General features: G+C 37.3%; 1 protein-coding gene across 1 annotated transcript in view; it reads left to right on the forward strand.

The window, feature by feature from the left end:
- THBS2 (thrombospondin 2) overlaps window positions 1–20065 on the forward strand; it is a 145397-nt gene that overhangs the window by 119330 nt on the left and 6002 nt on the right. The window contains exons 17-21 of the mRNA XM_089669701.1: window positions 1736–1970; window positions 6727–6954; window positions 9296–9567; window positions 9883–9980; window positions 11398–11537. Coding sequence (XP_089525827.1) covers window positions 1736–1970; window positions 6727–6954; window positions 9296–9567; window positions 9883–9980; window positions 11398–11537 — 973 coding nt within the window. The remainder of the gene's footprint in view (window positions 1–1735; window positions 1971–6726; window positions 6955–9295; window positions 9568–9882; window positions 9981–11397; window positions 11538–20065) is intronic.

Here is a 20065-nt window from a genome sequence, read left to right on the forward strand (position 1 = left end):
TTTTAATGAGCAGTATACAGAGTTGTGGATCATCTACTTGTATTGCAAAATCAAAGTTATGATGCACTTTCATCATGCATTTGTTCAATTATTCACTAAGTTCAGTTCCTCTGAAGATAAGGTTTGTACAGTATATATACTGTATTTTATTTTGAACGGAACAACTGCATTGGGCAATTTTTTTTCCAAGAGTTCCCTACTCTTTAAAACTTGAACCGTTAAAACTTTATTAGTAGTTAGTGCACACAGGTGTAAATTTCAGAAAGTCAAACTAAGCAAGCTATCAGAGAATGGGGCTTGGAATCTAAATAAGTTTGGGTTATGTTTAGGATGACATTATGTTAAATCTCTTTTTATTAAGTATTTGCAGACAATGCAGGTTTGCATTGCAAATATAAATTGCATTTGAACAAGCTCATCCATAGTCGTACCGCCCATATATAATAAGCAAGATACAATATAGAGCAAAAAAGAAGAAAATATGGTTAAACAGTGGTTATAGGACACAGATAACAAATATAGTGTCACGACCATCAGGTCTTCAGAGGCATTGGATTACATTTAAGTAATAACAGATGTAAAAAAAATTAGGATTAACTTTATTAGGCCTTCAGAAAGAATTGTGTAGAGAAATAAATACAAACCAAGTAATGATAAAAACAGCAACATAAGCAAGAACACACCACTTTGTAATATCCACTTCAATATTCAAACGTTGGATTTCCTATCCCGATCCCTAAAAAATGTTCAAAAGATGCATGTAAGTGGCCAACCCCATGCACGCTAGATTAAAGACTTTTTATCATTACTCCTCTACTGCTACCTGTACAAATACATTTGTCACTGTGTTATGATGGGAACTTGTTCAATCAGTGCACCCCCCACCATGACCACACTTTCACTAAACAGTTCCCAGTCACCTAGCAATATTGGGTAGCCTGTAGGACAGGCTCATGATCACGTGGTCACTGCAACAGCCAATTACAATCATCACATGATCATGAGACTGTTCTACTGGCCTTCAGTGTTACTATCACCTTCAAGGGTTGGTTCCTGTCGATAGACAGGGGTAAAGTCCATACATGCTTGGCATAAGGCTATTTTAAGAATCTCTGTTTGCAGCTCCATTAAAGTGTCATCAAATAGAGGCTCTATGCAGAAAACAACTACAAGAATCTAGTAAATACCACCCCAGTGCAACATTTATGCAAACAAGCCTCCAAATTAATACAATAGCAAGAAAAGAATAATACTTCATACCAAACCATCAAATTAATGGTGACAAATTTCTGATTGCAACATTTGAATAGTTTATAGGCAGCAAACCTTCTGAAGGCACAGTCTTAGATTTCATTAATGCAATTTAAAGGTTTTGAAGCATTTATCTGATCTCACAATCATGTACAGACAATTTTGACGGTCATATGTGCTTCTCGCCTCATTAAAAATATGACATGACATTCCAAGAACATTCTTTTGTAAGAGTGCACTGTAGCTCACATTGTAAGTGACATTTATTTGAAAGACCACAAATTTAACAAACTCATATTCTAAATTCTATCTATCTATCTATCTATCTATCTATCTATCTATCTATCTATCCTATCCATTCCTTTGTACAATAAAAACCTCTCATTTATTACTTTCCCGATGTATGGCATTTACACATACCTTTCCTGTGTACTCAGATGACAACTCTCTGTCCAGTTTAATAGCTATGACTGTTTACTTTCAGACCGATGTGGATAATGATCTTGTGGGAGATCAGTGTGATAACAATGAAGATATTGATGAAGATGGCTATCAAAACAATTTGGACAATTGCCCCTACATACCTAATGCAAACCAAGCCGATCATGACAAAGACGGCAGAGGAGATGTTTGTGATTCAGATGATGACAATGATGGTGTCCCTGATGATAGAGACAACTGTCGGCTTGTGTTTAACCCAGACCAGAAAGATTCCAATGGTAAAGTTAAAGCTTTTGACCACATATATTTGGTCAGTAAATACATTGTAAGGAACAATTATGACAGCTTATCACAGTTAAGTAAGCAGTGACAATAGAAAATCTGCCATATTTACTTATAGCTCAATCTTTAAGGACATGTAAGATTCCATGAGTCTCCTCTGTGATTTTCTAAAACCTTCATGAGCAATGAATTTAAAGAGAATTTTTTAGGTTTCAAATATATTTTAGTTTGCTGTTGAGAATATGTTTTTAAAATGCACTTCAATTTGAACAAATGAAGCCAAAAGCATTAAAACGGGTTTTTAAAAACAGTTCTTGATACACAATTGTGTAACATATAGAAGAAGCAATAGGTTGAATCAATAAAGTCATATAGACTGTTGCATTGGAAGTCACAATTCGCAAGAGAATTTTCACCAGAGTTTAGTAAATGAGTGAAGTTCTGCAGACTTACATTACAATTTTGTGCAAGCAAAAATGCAGTTTTTTTCCTTGCACATGATTGGGTATTCTTTGTATAATGAAATTTCAATGCATTAACTAAGTTCTGGGGCAAATTCCCTTGCAAAGTGAACAGTGTATTTTCCTTTAGTAAATCAAACCCACTAGCTTTAGAAGGATACAAATGTTAACAAACAAAGTGAAGATGTGCAGTCAGAAAGGGAGTTGTCTTCTGGACCAAGCAACTCATATGGACTGAATAGGGCTCAAGCTAAGAACCCAAATTTTCTATGAGAATATTGTCGGATTCATCTATGTATTGTGATTGCAATGTTTTTTGGTGATTTGCTTTATAAACAATAAAACTGAAAAATAAAACATAACAGGTAACCTACTTTGTAACCCAATGATATTTGTCCATTCTAATAGATATATTTTATTTATTTTTTTAAATTACTGTAGCTCTACATTCAAAAATAAGACACATGAAATAGGCTAGATTACTAAAGACTTTGTCATAAAAGACACATCCTTCATAGCAAACACAATCATTTCTTTATAAATTCTTCATCTCTCTGTTTTTCATAATTTGATTTTAATTCCAGGCTAGACAACAGTCATAAGTCGTCTCAGGCAGAGAGTATCACATTTTATGTTCTATGCATTATGACTTGTGTTTATGGGTTATTTGGCATACAGCCATATCTTTTCAAGCTATTTTGTACATTTCTATGACTGGACTTGCCTTCATCTGTGTTAGTTTCACAATATTCCCTAAAACCATAAACCACCTGCACAATCCACATTAACCATTCTCCCTCCCTTTTTATAATGTCAGATTATTTGTTACAGCTACAATTTTTTTAACATAACGGGTTGTTTAGATACTATCCTGTTAAGGTTTATTTCTTCACTTATGTAGGTGAATCCCAATTTATAATTTAAAAAACAAAATTAAATGTAAAATCTTTTGTAGTCTAGTCTACTACCACAGTGTTATAAATATCAAACCTATTTCTGAATGTACAGGAATAATACTAAGCATAAATATATCATTAAATATAAATAACCTGCGCTTGGGTAGAATAATCATGTGACAATACAAAATGGCATAGAAAAGCAGCATGCACATCAGGCAACAGACATAAGAGTAAATAAATAAAAATTGCAGTGCTAATCAAAAAAACATAAATTCCAGTAAATCAAAAAAAGTTCCAGTAAAAAAAGTCCCAATGACAGCCACAAGTCTGAGAGCTTTCAGCCTGGGGATCAGACAAGTCCTGTCTGGAGAGCTGAAAGATTGACATTGCTGCTGTCTCCTGTGCCTCCTGTGCTCATTCATCCAGACTTGTGTCTCACTAATACCAGAGGTGTGTTACTGGCCAGATCACAAGGTGAAAAGAGAGGGAAAAAAACAAAGAAACGAAAACTAAAACTGATGCAGTCACCGCATCTAATGATTGGACCATTTTTAGATCTTTGAAAGGACGATTGATATTTATCTGGATGAGGATTGCTGCTTCCATGATCTACACATATTCATCTCTCATTTGAGTTGCTTATATTGACCGATGTGTTTTGGTCAGAATTTCTGGTAAGAGGCTAACCATTCAGGTGTCCTGGTGACGGTGAATCGTGGGAATACATTTGGGACTTTTTGTACTGAAACATTTTCTGATTTACTGGACTTATATTTTTTTTATTAGAGCTGCAATTTTTATTTATTTACTATTACAAATATATCATTCTGCACCTTGTTTTTTTTTGGAAATATTCATCTTTAAGACAAAAGGTATTTAAGGCTTTTAAAAATCTGAAATCCTATTATTTTTAGATTCAAATTGAGGTTTTTTTTCACAATACAAGAGGCTTCACTTAAAAAAAACTTGAGAATGAGAAAGGGGTACAAATGCCGAATTACTATATGTCACAGAGAGACCTGCCAGATATCTTGTTTCATATCCTGGAGAATGCAAAATGGCATTTAATTGGTCAGTTATGGCAACAATTCAAGTTGTTTTACCATTTCAACTTCTTCAGTTTTTTATAAATACCCCCAAAAGCGTTGTTTAATAAAATTAAATACTTCAGGAAGCAGAATTTAAGCACTTTTTGCAGTAAAAACATGTGTCTTATGTTGAAATAAATAAATTGCTCACTCACAGAGGCCAGGGGCAGACTGACAACTCATGGGGCCCCCGGGCAATAGGAGATCATGGGGCCCCTGTGTCCTTGCCCAAACTCCAAAAAGCCTATGAAAAAGGTACCAGGGGCATCTCATGGGGCCCCCTACTGACCCCGGGCCCTCGGGCAGTGCCCGAGTTTCCAAATGGTCAGTCCGCCTCTGATAGAGGCACTTCATAATTGTTTACTATAATTAAATAATGGACATTTTCCTATTCATTGACAGTTCTGCTTGTGTATGGCCAAATTACACATCAGGGTTTTTATTATTCAACTATAGAAAATCACTGTCTACAGTGACTGTGTATATAGTATTTTTTTCAAGAGCTAGCACAAACATTAATTTGGCAATTAAATACTGTTCACAAGATCACTTATACTAGCATCTTCATATTTTTCAGTATTTCTAAAGGGCCTATGTATGTTGATAAGTTATGGCAATGTGCTGCAAATCAAGTGATACTGCAGCACACATTAACGCAATGCATAAAAATGCATGAACTGCATTGGATTTCAGTGGTGTCCACTGTGAATGGCAGTCCTATGAACTACTACAGTAGTAGGCAATGGAAGTGCACCAAAACGCACATGTTGTACATTGTGGTGCACTGAAAGTGAATTGGGTACCTTAATGCAAAGCAGCATAATGCATGATAATGAGCTGCATGAACACACATTCATAGTGTCAATGAACCTCCTATGGTGACTTTATTGTGACTGCTAAGAGTAAACATCTGTTGGTACTTTATGAACCAAATCTACTAAATAGGTTCTTGCTTAATAACACGTTCTAGTATAATTGCTTGGAAGACTTTCATTACTGCTTCAGTTTCTTGGTTTCGTGTTTGTTAGTATATAGTAAGACTTTACTGAAAATGTTACTCATTTTTCACCTGCAATCACATATGGCCTTGAGCTTGTTTCATGATTTACTGTATCTTGATCTTAATAGAGAAGCCACAATACTATGTGCTTTATATTAAATTAAATATCCATCGTGGAATGTTGCTGCAGGCATCCATGTCAGGGATAAAAGACCTAAGCTAGTCACTGCTAAATTACATACCTTGCAGCATGCCAGAATATAATAAGCCAGGAAGATCAGACTTTATCCCACATCACTGCCAAGATTACTCACTGCAAAACTCAAAGGTTAATAGTATTTTCTTGTGATATTTGCAATCACAGACACTCAAATGAAGTCAAATGACCCGAAAGGAACATAATGCTCTTGCATGCAATATTTTAAACTCTTCTTGGCAGTGGATGATGGCAGCATAAAAAAAGTTAAAGAAGAAGTCCACTTTTAGTAGCAAAACCAACCATATAGCATAACTTCAGTTTGCTTTAACAAGCTTTTTTTCTGTAAAATATAAAACACTTTTCCCTTCGCCAATAATAAACTAGATATTTTGAAATACATATCATAATTGTGTTATTGTTTGTAATTTATAAACGTTTTCACATTTTTGGTGATCAGCATACCTAATAGCTAATATACATTTCTTTAATTAATATAGTTAATTTAATTTTAATTTAATTAATTAAAACATAAAAACATAGTTACATAGTTAGTCTGGCTGAAAAAATACAAAAGTCCATCCAGTTCAATCATAAAAAAAAGCTTGGTGTCATCTGCAAAGACTGAAACAGTATTTTTAATCTTAGACCCTATACTGTTTAGAAATATATTAAAAAGTAAGGGTGATAACACTGAACATTGGGGTACACCACTGACAACCCTAGACCATTCAGAGTATGAATCATTAACCACTACTCTCTGAATACAATCCTTTAGCCAGTTTTCTGTACATTTACATACAGGTTTTTCCAAGCTCGTAGAATTTACCTTACACATTAGCCATGTGTGGGGAACTCTGTCAAACACTTTTGCAAAATCCAAGTATACCACATTCACAGCCACCCCTCTGTCCAAGGTTTTGCTCACCTTCTCATAAAAAGAAATCAGATTTGTTTGACAGCTTCTGTCTTTCATGAATCCATGTTGTCTGTTGCTTAACACATACAAAACAGTATATACATTTTTGTTTAAACTTTTCACACATCTATATATTATTGCAAAAGTTATTTTGTATATTTAAACTTATCCTATACTAATTTGTTACAGGTGATGGCAGAGGTGATGCGTGCAAAGACGATTTTGATAATGACAGCATTCCTGATATCTATGATGTCTGTCCAGAAAACAGTGGCATAAGTGAGACCGACTTTAGGAAATTCCAGATGGTTCCATTAGATCCAAAGGGAACAGCACAAATTGATCCCAACTGGGTGATTCGACATCAAGGAAAAGAGCTGGTTCAGACTGCCAATTCAGATCCTGGCATAGCTGTGGGTAAGCAAGCTCACAACCTTATTTTCAGAATCATCTGCAACACACTTATACATTAAGTTTTTTATTGTTTAAAAGTAACAAGAGAATATGAAAATTTTTTTTTGGTATTTTTTTGTTCATCCTGATGCACCCAAGCACTGGTGATTGGAGTAATGCAGTATTGACAACAGAAGCATGTAGTTGTTTACTAATGTTCATATGTTCATGTGTACAGAACATGCCTACATTATATCTTGTGTCAATTCTCCTGTTGACTTACAGTCTTAAAAAAAAAAAAAGAAGACAGACTAAAATAAACCACAGACAAACAGTAATTTTAGTCTGAGTTATTCAATAGCTTCACATGTAGAGTGAAATATTCTACTCCCAGGAAGCTTCTCTAATGTTATCTCTAAACCCCATCAATCAGATCTTTGGTTACACAGTGTGAGTGCACATTAAATCATGACTAGCACATAAGGAGATCATATATTTCTAATTGTGATGATGCTTTTTTCTTATAGAAGGAAAAAGATTGTAAAATAAGAATAAAGACGTACCATAGTTTGTAAGAGATTATTAATACCGTGGTTTTTGTACAAATACTTAGAGCACTTAAAACTCTATGTCATACAGTCAGGTCCATAAATATTGGGACATCGACACAATTCTAACATTTTTGGCTCTATACACCACAACAATGGATTTGAAATGAAACGAACAAGATGTGCTTTAACTGCAGACTGTCAGCTTTAATTTGAGGGTATTTACATCCAAATCAGGTGAACGGTGTAGGAATTACAACAGTTTGCATATGTGCCTCCCACTTCTTAAGGGACCAAAAGTAATGGGACAATTGGCTTCTCAGCTGTTCCATGGCCATCTGTGTGTTATTCCCTCATTATCCCAATTGCAATGAGCAGATAAAAGGTCCAGAGTTCATTTCAAGTGTGCTATTTGCATTTGGAATCTGTTGCTGTCAACTCTCAAGATGAGATCCAAAGAGCTGTCAATATCAGTGAAGCAAGCCATCATTAGGCTGAAAAAACAAAACAAACCCATCAGAGAGATAGAAAAAACATTAGGCGTGGCCAAAACAACTGTTTGGAACATTCTTAAAAAGAAGGAACGCACCTGTGAGCTCAGCAACACCAAAAGACCGGAAGACCACGGAAAACAACTGTGGTGGATGACCGAAGAATTCTTTCCCTGGTGAAGAAAACACCCTTCACAACAGTTGGCCAGATCAAGAACACTCTCCAGGAGGTAGGTGTATGTGTGTTAAAGTCACCAATCAAGAGAAGACTTCACCAGAGTGAATACAGAGGGTTCACCACAAGATGTGAGTCTCAAAAACAGGAAGGCCAGATTAGAGTTTGCCAAATGAATCTAAAAAAGCCTTCACAGTTCTGGAACAACATCCTATGGACAGATGAGACCAAGATCAACTTGTACCAGAGTGATGAGAAGAGAAGAGTATGGAGAAGGAAAGGAACTGCTCATGATCCTAAGCATACCACGTCATCAGTGAAGCATGGTGGTGGTAGTGTCATGGCGTGGGCATGTATGGCTGCCAATGGAACTGGTTCTCTTGTATATATTGATGATGTGACTGCCGACAAAAGCAGCAGGATGAATTCTGAAGTGTTTCGGGGAATATTATCTGCTCATATTCAGCCAAATGCTTCAGAACTCATTGGACGCCGCTTCACAGTGCAGATGGACAATGACCCAAAGCAGACTGCAAAAGCAACCAAAGAGTTTTTTAAGGGAAAGAAGTGGAATGTTCTGCAATGGCCAAGTCAATCACCTGACCTGAATCCGATTGAGCATGCATTTCACTTGCTGAAGACAAAACTGAAGGGAAAATGCCCCAAGAACAAGCAGGAACTGAAGACAGGTGCAGTAGAGGCCTGGCAGAGCATCTCCAGGGATGAAACCCAGCGTCTGGTGATGTCTATGCATTCCACACTTCAGGCTGTAATTGACTGCAAAGGATTTGCAACCAAGTATTAAAAAGTGAAAGTTTGATTTATGATTATTATTCTGTCCCATTACTTTTGGTACCCTAAGAAGTGGAGACACATATGCAAACTGTTGTAATTCCTACACCGTTCAACTGATTTGGATGTAAATACCCTCAAATTAAAGCTGACAGTCTGCAGTTAAAGCACATCTTGTTCGTTTCATTTCAAATCCATCGTGGTGGTGTATAGAGCCAAAAATGTTAGAATTGTGTTGATGTCCCAATATTTATGGACCTGACTGTATGTCAGGCTACTGAGCGTCTTTCTTTGATTTGTGCATTGATAGTTAATATGTTTTAACATTTTAACTAAATATTGTCTAATGTTTCCTTTAGGCTTTGACGAGTTCAGCGCAGTCGACTTTAGTGGAACATTCTATGTAAACACAGACCGTGATGATGATTATGCTGGCTTTGTATTTGGTTATCAATCCAGCAGTAGATTCTATGTGCTAATGTGGAAGCAAGTCACTCAAACATATTGGGAAGATAAGCCATCTAGGGCCTATGGTTACTCTGGTGTCTCTCTAAAAGTTGTCAACTCAACGACAGGGACTGGAGAACATTTGAGGAATGCTTTGTGGCACACTGGAAATACACCTGGAGAGGTACTTTGGCCATGTGTATTCAATTTTGACTTTCCATTATGAGAACTGCAGTGAAAAATAAGATCTGAAGCAGTCTTACTTCCATGCTGCAACTTCCTCCTGCTCCATTTCTCCTGAAACTTGTTGCCCAAGCTCTGCCACAGATATTAAACATATTCCTGTAGGACCTTCAGAAACAAACACACACTGACATAAGCCAGATATATAACCTCCCACATACATTTCCCTCCATCTGTTGCTTTGAAGTTCTCGAAATTGTAATATATTTTAATACTTCATATTGAATCACTGAGACTTTAAAACTCACTTTTCTAGGTTCGAACATTGTGGCATGACCCCAAGAACATTGGGTGGAAAGATTACACTGCTTACAGGTGGCATCTGACTCATAGACCAAAGACTGGCTACATTAGGTAAGTTGTTGATTGTGTGTGATATTAGAGTGATTATACAATTTTTTTTAAACTAATTATCATGTCACACTTACCTGCTCAGTGCAATGATTTTGCTGAGAGCAGTCCCAATCCTTCTTTTCTGGGGTCTCCCACCAGCACTCTTGGATCCTTCTCCCTTCTGAGAGCACCCATAGCAAGCCGCTTGCTATGGGAGCACTCGGGTGAGCTCAATCCTGAGCTGCACTGTGTGCCCCCCACTCTCTGCTCACAGGATTTGATTGACAGATGCAGGAGCCAATGGCTTCTGCTGCTGCCTAGACTTCTTTGAGATGAGGGGAGAGAAGAGCAGTGCTGCTGCAGATGGGTACACTGGATTGAGATCGGGCTCAGGTAAATATTTAAGGGGGGCTAGGGAACCTGAGATGGTAAGGTTTTTTACCTTTATGCCGAGAAAGCTTTAACGTAAAAAATCTTTTACCTTTACAACCACTTTAAGTCTACATTTCCATTTAGCAACTAAAATATGTCAGATTCAATCACTGTAGACAGCAAAGATAATACAAATTATATGCATACAGAACAAACTGTTTAAAAGGGTGAGAATAGTGGTGGCAAAGCTGCAAGACAGAATGAGAGTGGTTACCCAAACTTCTAGTGATAAATGAAAAAAAACCTGCCACTAGACCATTCATTAAAAAAAAAAATCTTCCCTTGGGATTATATGTACTTTCATATAATTTATGGTTTTACCTGTAAAAGCCTCCCTCCCCTGCAGACATCTAAAAGCCCCAAGGCTTCTAGGTGGCTTCATCTTGGATTGGATGGCAGCAGCCCCAGCAAATTCAAAGCAGTCACTCAAATGACACTCTATACTTTTCCCCTTTGTTCCTCAACCAGTAGCTGCATAAAAGGTTATCTAGGAAAGTGAAGTGAGGAGTGGAGATGTTATGCCAGCACAGACAGTAATTAGACATTCCCAGAAGAGAATAGAGCTGTACCATGCAAGGTGGGAGGGGGTTATGTTCAGGAATTGAGTCTTCTGAAGTAGTCAAATTTTCTAGCAAGATAAAAGATGCATTGCAAGTGAATAAATAATTTGTATAAAGGAGAATACTATACTCATTTAAGATATTTGATGTTTCCACGTGTGCACCTGCAATTTTTAAGTTTGCAAGAAAATTTCATGGATTGCTCCCTATCTAATGGAACACACAAGAATCATCTGATTCTTGGAGACACTTTTAGTGCAAATAACTGTAGAAACACACAGTATGGACCATAAATGAGTAACCAATAGCAGTTAATCAGAAATATTTTATAAACGTATTATGCAATTGCTGAACCTGATTAGTTGATACGAGTTACATTGACCATTTGAGTATATTGCTTTTTGTGTAGATGTTCTGTCTTTTCAAGTTTCTTTACTTTCTTGCAGAGTTGTTGTGTATGAAGGAAAACAAATCATGGCAGACTCTGGGCCATTATATGACAAAACATACGCAGGGGGGCGACTGGGGCTCTTTGTATTCTCCCAAGAGATGGTATTCTTCTCTGATCTCAAATACGAATGTAGAGGTTAGTGTTTTTTTTTGTGTAATCCCACCATAGGTGTATTAGTTCAAAAATAATAAAAGTTCTTAGAATGCATTTACACTTGAACAGAGCATAATCAGAGGGTATTCCAAGTGATTTTTGAAGTGTCTGTTTCCTTTGCTGGGCAAGGGGAGGAAAGCAGTTCTAAAGGAGGAGAGAAGATTTTCAGGTGCAAAATGTGTAATGCGTGCGTCACTTGTTTACAGAAGCACCCACTGAAGTCTCTAGGGGGCAAACACATCTAATAAAAAAAAGCTCCTGTACTTTTTTTGAGTGTTAGGCATAGAATATAGAGTGAATGAGAACACAAGTGTGAACAGGAAGAATTAGTAAGAATGGGATTCTGCATGTTGAGCAAAGTCAAGCATAGGGAAACAAGCTGAAACTCAGCTCAGCTGTGAATAGGGGCTTACCTTGTGTTATGGCTATAAGTATTACCCACTTGAAAATTGTAAAGGATAAAATAAAATTGAAAACATGCCAATAACAGCTGATTTGCTTTATACATGTGTAAATCTGTTGCTAAAAAACAAGGAGTATCAGTTTATCACCAAGCACTTTTGTGTTTCTTTAATGCAGCGCCATTGCAAACTTCAGCAACTTTTGCTTTAAAATGTACTTGGAGAGATCAGTATCCCAGCTGTTACACTCTGCAACCTGCTATCTTGAGAGTTTCAGAATGCAGATTGGTTCAGTACAGTGTCAGGGGCAGATAAAGATGAGCAAAATTATAAATATTCAGTTTGTCAATATCTCAATAAAAATCAGGACATTTCACAGGAATTTTGAAAATTGCATTTGAGTCAAAGGAGAAGATTGATGGTTTTTAATAGGTGGTGTTATGGGCTTTGTATGTCTACTGAAGTTTTCAGAAGTTGCTTTACACTATCTTAGACTTGTTCTTGTGACAAAAATTGCTGTCCCTAATTAATCCCAGAGCTAACAATTGCCTTATTGCTAATGCACTAACCTTACATTACACTTAAAAGAGAAGTATTGTTTTTTTTTTTCAAGAATTATACTTACCTAGGTGGATGCCGCATCGATCCGATGCTGCATCTGTCCCCCTCCGGTTCTAAGGGTAAGCACTCAGCGATCAGGAACTTCTGTTCGCTCAGTTCTACCAATCACTCTGAGCAGAGAGTGGTGACTGTCAGTCACCAATGAATAATAAATCAAGTGTAGGACTGCTGTATCAATATTGATAGAAAAGACACGTAACACACAATACATGCAAATTATAAATAAAAAACGAATAAATCATTATAAAGTTAGTGTGCAAAATTAAATCATCATGGGTTATATGCAGCATAAAAGTACATAAATTCACAGTCCTTCTAAGTTGTTCCTTCCAGAAATGGTGCTTGAAATCATCTGTGATTAATGTGACCCACTCCATTGTGAATAAATAATATATTCTCATGCATTACACACACCACATGCTACCCTCTAGGTTCACTGAACTCTCACCTCCACTGTGAGAAAAAAGAGCTTATATCAATCAGATCCTCCAATATCCCAGCTATTGGGGAAAAGCGACACTTTCACCTCCATCCACTGGGGGCTCACTTGGTATGATACTCAAAGCCTTCGGGGTATCTGGGGTATGGTCCCTTTTAAATATTCATGCGGCTATGATGCGGATTCTGTTGTTGTTCTTTCCTTGGCTTCATCTGGATTAGTTCAGCCATATCCATACTTCCCACTTCTAATACCTTTGGTTCTATATAACCACTTTTGTACCCTTTATCAATGAATCTCTCTCCTATCTATTTGGCTTGATCCATATAATCCTTTTGTACAATTGTATCTCAGGGTCATTATTTGGCCTTTAGGGATATTATAGAACCAAGAAATGCGGTGACAGCGGTCTAGGGGTAAATAGCTATTTCAGCCAACCATTTTGAAATGCGTTTTTGTGGTCATCTTGTTTTCTTCAACCATTATTTCCAGATCCACAAAACTGATGTTTTTCTTTGTTCATCTCCCATAATAGATGAATCCCTTTCTAACTTTTGTTAAGGGTCTGGAGAAAGTTCTGAAGACTGTCTTCTGTCCCATTTCAAATAATGATCACATAATCAATAAGGCTCCTTAGGGCATTTCAAATCGTGGGCGGATTGTAAATGAGCAATTGCATGTTCTGGTGCCGTTCATTTCAATGGCATTTGAAAATGCAGGACATTTTTGCCGCAATTGTGGCATGGTTTTCCATGCTCCAAATGTGCTGCGATCGCGCAGACAAAATCACGGGATGCGTAACTCTCAAAAAAGGTTCTTTTTTTGGGCATCACAGGTTCTGCTATTTGGTTTTCATGATCGCAGCACGTTTGTCGTGAAAAAATCCCCACCGTTATCACGGCAAAAACGCCCCGCATTTTCAGGTGACATTTTTAAATTTTCCCAGCACGTTTTCAAATTGCAGCCAGAATCATGGCGATTCCGCCCATGATTTGAAACGTCCTAGTGTGAATGGAGCCTGAATCTTTTGTAGAACAACAGTTCCTGGGGAGTATTTGAATAGATGGTTTCTTCTTCCCACTGGGACATAAATATGTTTGCAACACTCGGGACAAATTTTGTGCCCATAGCTATCTCTATGTTTTGTTTATAAAATGTTGATCATATAAAAAATAATTGCTTTTAAGGCAGAACTACAAACATTTGTTTACTTTTCACATTGCTCCATTCCCTCAGTGCCCATTTGGTGGCTTCACCTGCTTGATGATGATTAATGATAGTGTATAATGATGACACGTCTGCCATGGCCGATACCTCTGATTTATCTTCAATTTGTACGTTTTCCAGTAAATGTAGCATTATTCGTGTCGCATAAATATGCTTTGGTCTCTTGTACAACTGGCTGCAGGAAACCATCAATATATTCACCCATTCGGGCTGTGACTAAATTTATCCCATTCACTATCGGTCTCCCCTGTGGCTTATCCTTATTCATTTATATTTTTGACACTGTATACATGATGGGAATTCTACAAACTTCAGGAACTAGATACTTAGCTTCCTTTTTATCTAGTTGGTTTTTTTCAGTCCCAAATGGACCACATTTTCCAGATCTTTCCTTTATTGTATTGTGGGATTCGTTAGCAATTTGTGTTATGTATTTATATCTTCTAGCTGTTTAACTAATTCTTCATGGTACTTTTCTTTAGAGAGGACAACAATTCCCACCCCTACCATCTTCTATCTTCTGATCGCACCACTATGTCTTTTCTATTTGATAAACTTTTTATGCCTCTTTCAACCTCAAATGAGTTATGAAATTTCTTGACTCTCAAGTTGTCCACGTATTGTAGTACGAATTTTTTAAACACCTCTATGTATTTGTTGTCCTGTATTTGAGGATTGGATAACAATGTATTTCATAGGGTGCTGTATTGTATATCCTATTTTCCTGTGTTCCTTTTGGATATGTTTCTATTGGGTTATTTAACATATATTCCTTGATATTCAATCTCCCTACATACTTTTGTATCCCTATTTAGATTTCAAACTTGTTAAGGTTTTTCCTTGGTGCATACTTTAATCCTTTATCAAAGCCCATAGTTCATAAACTGTAAGTGTTTTACCGCTTAGATTGAATACTCTTTCTTCTAATGTTCTCATTTTCTTTTGTTTCCTGGTCCCTGCTCTACAACCTCTTTTCTCTCTGCACTTCTTCTCTTTCATCCTTATTGCTACATTCTTCTTCTAAAAAAGACCTATTGTGCTCATTTTCATAACATTGATTGTTCCTATATCTTGTTTCTGCTCCATTTTCACTCCTTATTGGGGCATAGAGATTATACGTGGGTATAGGGCTCCTATCATATTCATTTCTGTATTCATGTTGTCTAAGTGGTTCTCCTCTACCACTGAAATCTGTTCAATTTCTATTCCAATAAGTGTAAGGTTTCTTCTGTGGGCCCCTCTTAAAGGGTCCCCTCCATGTCTTTCTCTGTGTGTGCCTATAAGTTGTATTTCCTCAATTCTCGTTGTATTTCCTTGGTGTATAATAGTGTTTGTATCCTCTATTCTCATTGTAATTCCTTGGAGTATATTTTTGTTCTCTTCTTTGATTGTCATGCTGGTGGTGTCTATATGCTACCCTTTCTTCATTATCATCTATCCTGACCTTACTTTTTGGTGTGGAATAAGCAGACATAGGGTCAGGTTCCCATAATTTTGTTTGCCACTTGAATACTTAGTCAGCTTTATAATCTCCAACATCTCATTGGTATTTTTTGGCTTTTCTCTGTTTTGCCTCTAAACCCTTACTGATTAGATCTTTATTTAATTGTGTTGTGAGTGAGATACATTCAGGTGTCTCTTTCAAAGGCTCCAGTTTCTCTTTTAATTCACTTATAGCCTGCTCAATTTTTCTCATTTTTCTTTGTTTCCTTTTTAAAAGGAAATGTAGACCTTCCACTCCTTTATCATTAAAAACTGGACCCATTTGTTTAATAATTCCTTCTCCATAAGGCTATCATTAATGGGTACTTCCCATCTTAGCCTCCTTGAGACAATATTTTCTTTAATGAACCTTTCAAATGTCATGATATGTCGTATATCCAACAAGAGGTTTACTTTCTTTTCCATATTGTGTCTAAGTTTCCTAACCATACTTTCTAGATCACCATTCTTTTTGGTATTCTGAATGTTAAACACCTCCTCTAGATTTATATTTCTTTGTTCTCTTAATGTAAACACCTCCATGGTTTCAGCAAAAGAATAGTGAATATATTTAGGCAGAAATGAAGAGTGTAGATCTCCTGTGCTACCTACCTTCTCAATAAATTACTAACACTGGTGTATAAAAAGGTGTGTGAATCCTAAAATATAGATAAATATAAATAAGCAAATTACACCATATAAGTGAGTATACAATACTGTGCAGACAGCTGCTGTCTTTGGGATAATAATTACCAAATGCATTTTTTTCCTCCATTGGCTCTAATAACATGGCCGACAGTAGAACACATTGATTACCTTATGGAAGAGCTGCGGTTTACATGATCTTCAACAAAGTGGCCATTATCCCATTAAGATCCAATTCTGTATATAAATACAAGCTGTCTACCTGTCGCTTCCCCCTAATTAAGTCAAGTGATGGTGATTTACAATTGAACTTTGGCTGTACTTCTCTACTTTGTTAAGCTAATTTTGCCGAACAATGCTGCATTGTGAAATTATATGCAAATTTCAGTAAAGGTAAAACCACTGATGTTGTCAAATCAAGTTTTGGGAAATTGCCCAATTATCCCTAAGGACAAATATTCAAAAACCTATTCAAAGCTACAAAAAAAGCCAAGGTGATTTGTTTCATCCTTAATGCTAAAGTTTAATGATATTATTTTTTATATAAGCACCAGGGAGGGTACTTGAATGAATGATGAGTGTCACATATGCTGGTAGCTTCAATGTTCTTAAAAATCTTCAGTCCCCTGCCCCCCCCCCCCCCCCCAGATAGCCCACGGCTGTAATTTACCAGTACTGCGGGAGTTAATACGAACAGCTCCACCTATTACAGGCATTACAAGCACTTGTTAAAGGTGCTGACTATGCCTACCCTTTCCATCCCCCCACCCCTGCTGCATTCATAGAAGCTGTACTAATGATTCCCACAATCAAAAACAATCTATGAATGGAGGAGATGGAATGTTCATTCCTCCATTCATCTGCCCATCCTCTATTTATAGAGTGCTTTTCATTGTGAGAACCAATAAAACTACTTCTGTGAATGGAGCAGGGGGCAGAAAGAGCAGGCATAATTAGCCCTTTTGACAAGTGCCTGTGGCAGGTGGATCCACTTGTATTAACCCCTGCAGAACCTGAAGATCACAGCTACAGCGGTATCCAGGAAGCAGAGAATAGAATATTTGAAGGAGCAGAGCAGCCCCCAGAACATGGGACACTCATCATTCATGTAATCCCTGATGCTGATTTAAAAAAAAAAATAATCACTAAGCTTCAGCTTTAATGAAAAATTGATTATTTTAGTGTCTGAATATATTCCTAAAGATTGTATTTGCATTTTTTAAATTAAATAAGATAGTGTATAATGAATTGAAAGATTAGACTAGTTCATTTAAGATCAGGTGGTGTAATCCTGGATGCAGCTCTGATGGGTTAGGAATGGATCAAACAATAACGTGTTTGCAAAAGTTTAAGTAAACTGGATTAGTAAAGTGATGATATATGGGGTTCAAGAGAGATGAGGATATTAGATTTTGGTGCATATGTTTACTATATTATTCACTATGTTATCATCAAATATTTGCAAGATGAATGCACCGTGTGATTCACCAACGTCTCTGTGTGTTTAGTTCATTATTGTGCAATGTAGTGTAATGGCATGTTATAAACCATGCAACTTTTACTTTTGGTCTCCAGAAGTTTATATATATATGCATACTACTGCTTGGATTACTTTTGCACCCTGCTTTCATAACATTGAGATAATCATTATTGTGGCCTTGGATCTGCTTTGAGATAATCTTTATTGTGAATGTAGAATGGGACTTTAGTGCAGGTTAAAGTGGAATTCCATGCAACCAGTGAAGTGTGCGGAACACCTGGGTTCACAATACAGGTTAACTATGTCTAATAAGACCCATGTCAAGTAAACCTAAATGAACTGCAAACACAATGCAAATGCAGTACAAACACCAGTGTGCATGTACCTTCATAGTGACAAAACTTTCCTGTAAGAACTATTTAGACATGAATGAGAGAAACATTTAAGTTTACCAAAAAAAAAATCAACACATACATTTTTACTACAGAAAAGTTTCCTGCAAAATATACAGTATGTCCATGTATTATGCATTTGTCTCTTATCTCAGTGGAATGTATTCATGGGATTCAGCCGAATCTATATGTTTTTTCATTAATAATTCCATATGCTGGTTAGAGTATTATGTCATCTCATTGTGTACGTCCAAGAAATGAATTCTCACATAGTGCAACTGCAAAACGTCTCCATAGAATTTAGAAGTTGAACATCTGGTAAACTTTTCTGTCATAATGAGTTTTTCTCTAAATACACTGACATCTTTTTGGTTCTGTAACGCATCCAATTTTCCTTTGATGTCATATGTATGCATAGAAAATAAATATAAATTAACCCTTTTGGACATGTTGTAATTTAAAACTAATTTAAATCCAAATCAGGATTCCTCTGGGTACTGGCTGGTGATTCTGGAACAATGCTGTTGATGGTGATGCAGGTCATCATTTGAGCAAAGGCAGAGACACTAAGGGGTAACTCTCCTGTTGTGGCTTTGTCCTGGAAATAAATTTCCGCTTGTGCCCAGGGGAATCCAAATCTCCTAAAAGGTAAGGGATTTAATATAGTTTAGATTAGGAGATCAGGTGGAAGGAAATAGTTGGGAGAAAATAGCTAAAGCTTTAGACTGAGATTTTCTTAAAATACAATGTAGAAGGTTCAGTTATAGACATAGAAAAAGAAACAAGGTAATCCTTCTTTATCGTTAAGTGCTTAGTTTTGAATATTTTTACTATTTTTAGGAACTCTAATATGGTATTACCGCAGTGTCCAGGGCCGCCAATAAGAGGGTAGCTCCGGGCCTCCTATAGGGGGCCTGGGCCCTTCTGTTTGCTAGGGGGCCCGGCCAGCCCACAGCTTATAATCTACTAGTAACAGGGCTTTTTTTTCCAGCCAGAAACTTCTGCGCTGGCCCCTTGCTTTGCCATTCAGTACAGTCACTTATAAACACAGAAGTGCAGCTTCTGTTTTTTTATAAGTGACAGCGATCCTGGCGGCACACTCCAAGCTCTCCCTGCATATATTTCAGAGGAGGGCAGGGTGGAACGAGGAGGGGGAGAGACGGGACTGTACTGAGCGGGGCACACAGCTCTAGGCTTACGCCCACAGCAACATCAAAAGCCTGTTCGTGATCTCCTACTGTAAGTTGCAGTACATTATTTTCTGTGGAGAAGAGGAGCACTGTGTACTGAGACGGAGGAGAGGAAAGGTCTAGAAGAGGAGAAGAGAGGTGCTCTGTACTGGGCAGGGAGGAGAGAAGAGCCCTGTACTGGAGGGGAAAGGGGAAGAAATTTGGGGGAGAGCTCTGTATTGGGGGGGATTGTATAATGGCTGTGAGATATGCACACCATGCACACCTGCACTCTGTACATACGCAATTTTCAACCCTGCATTCTGAATGTAACACACTCCTTAACCATGCACTCTGTACGTAGCACACTCTTGAACCATGCACTCTGTGCGTAACACATTCCTGAACAATGTACTCTATACATAGCACACTCTTGAACCATGCAGCCTGTTCAGGAGTGCTTTACGTACAGAGTGCAGGGTTCAAGAGTGCGCTACATACAGACTACATTGTTCAGGAATGCGTTACGTACAATGTACTCTGTATGTAGCACACTCTTGAACCCTGAACTCAGAATGAAATGCACTCCTGAACTCTGCACTCTGTACCAGGGGTGGACTGACCATTTGGAAACTTGGGCACTGCCCAAGGGCC

The sequence above is a fragment of the Staurois parvus genome, unplaced genomic scaffold, assembly GCF_062004578.1.
Source record: "Staurois parvus isolate SC_StPar_1 unplaced genomic scaffold, SC_StPar_1.0 ptg000081l, whole genome shotgun sequence".
Lineage (NCBI taxonomy): Eukaryota > Metazoa > Chordata > Amphibia > Anura > Ranidae > Staurois > Staurois parvus.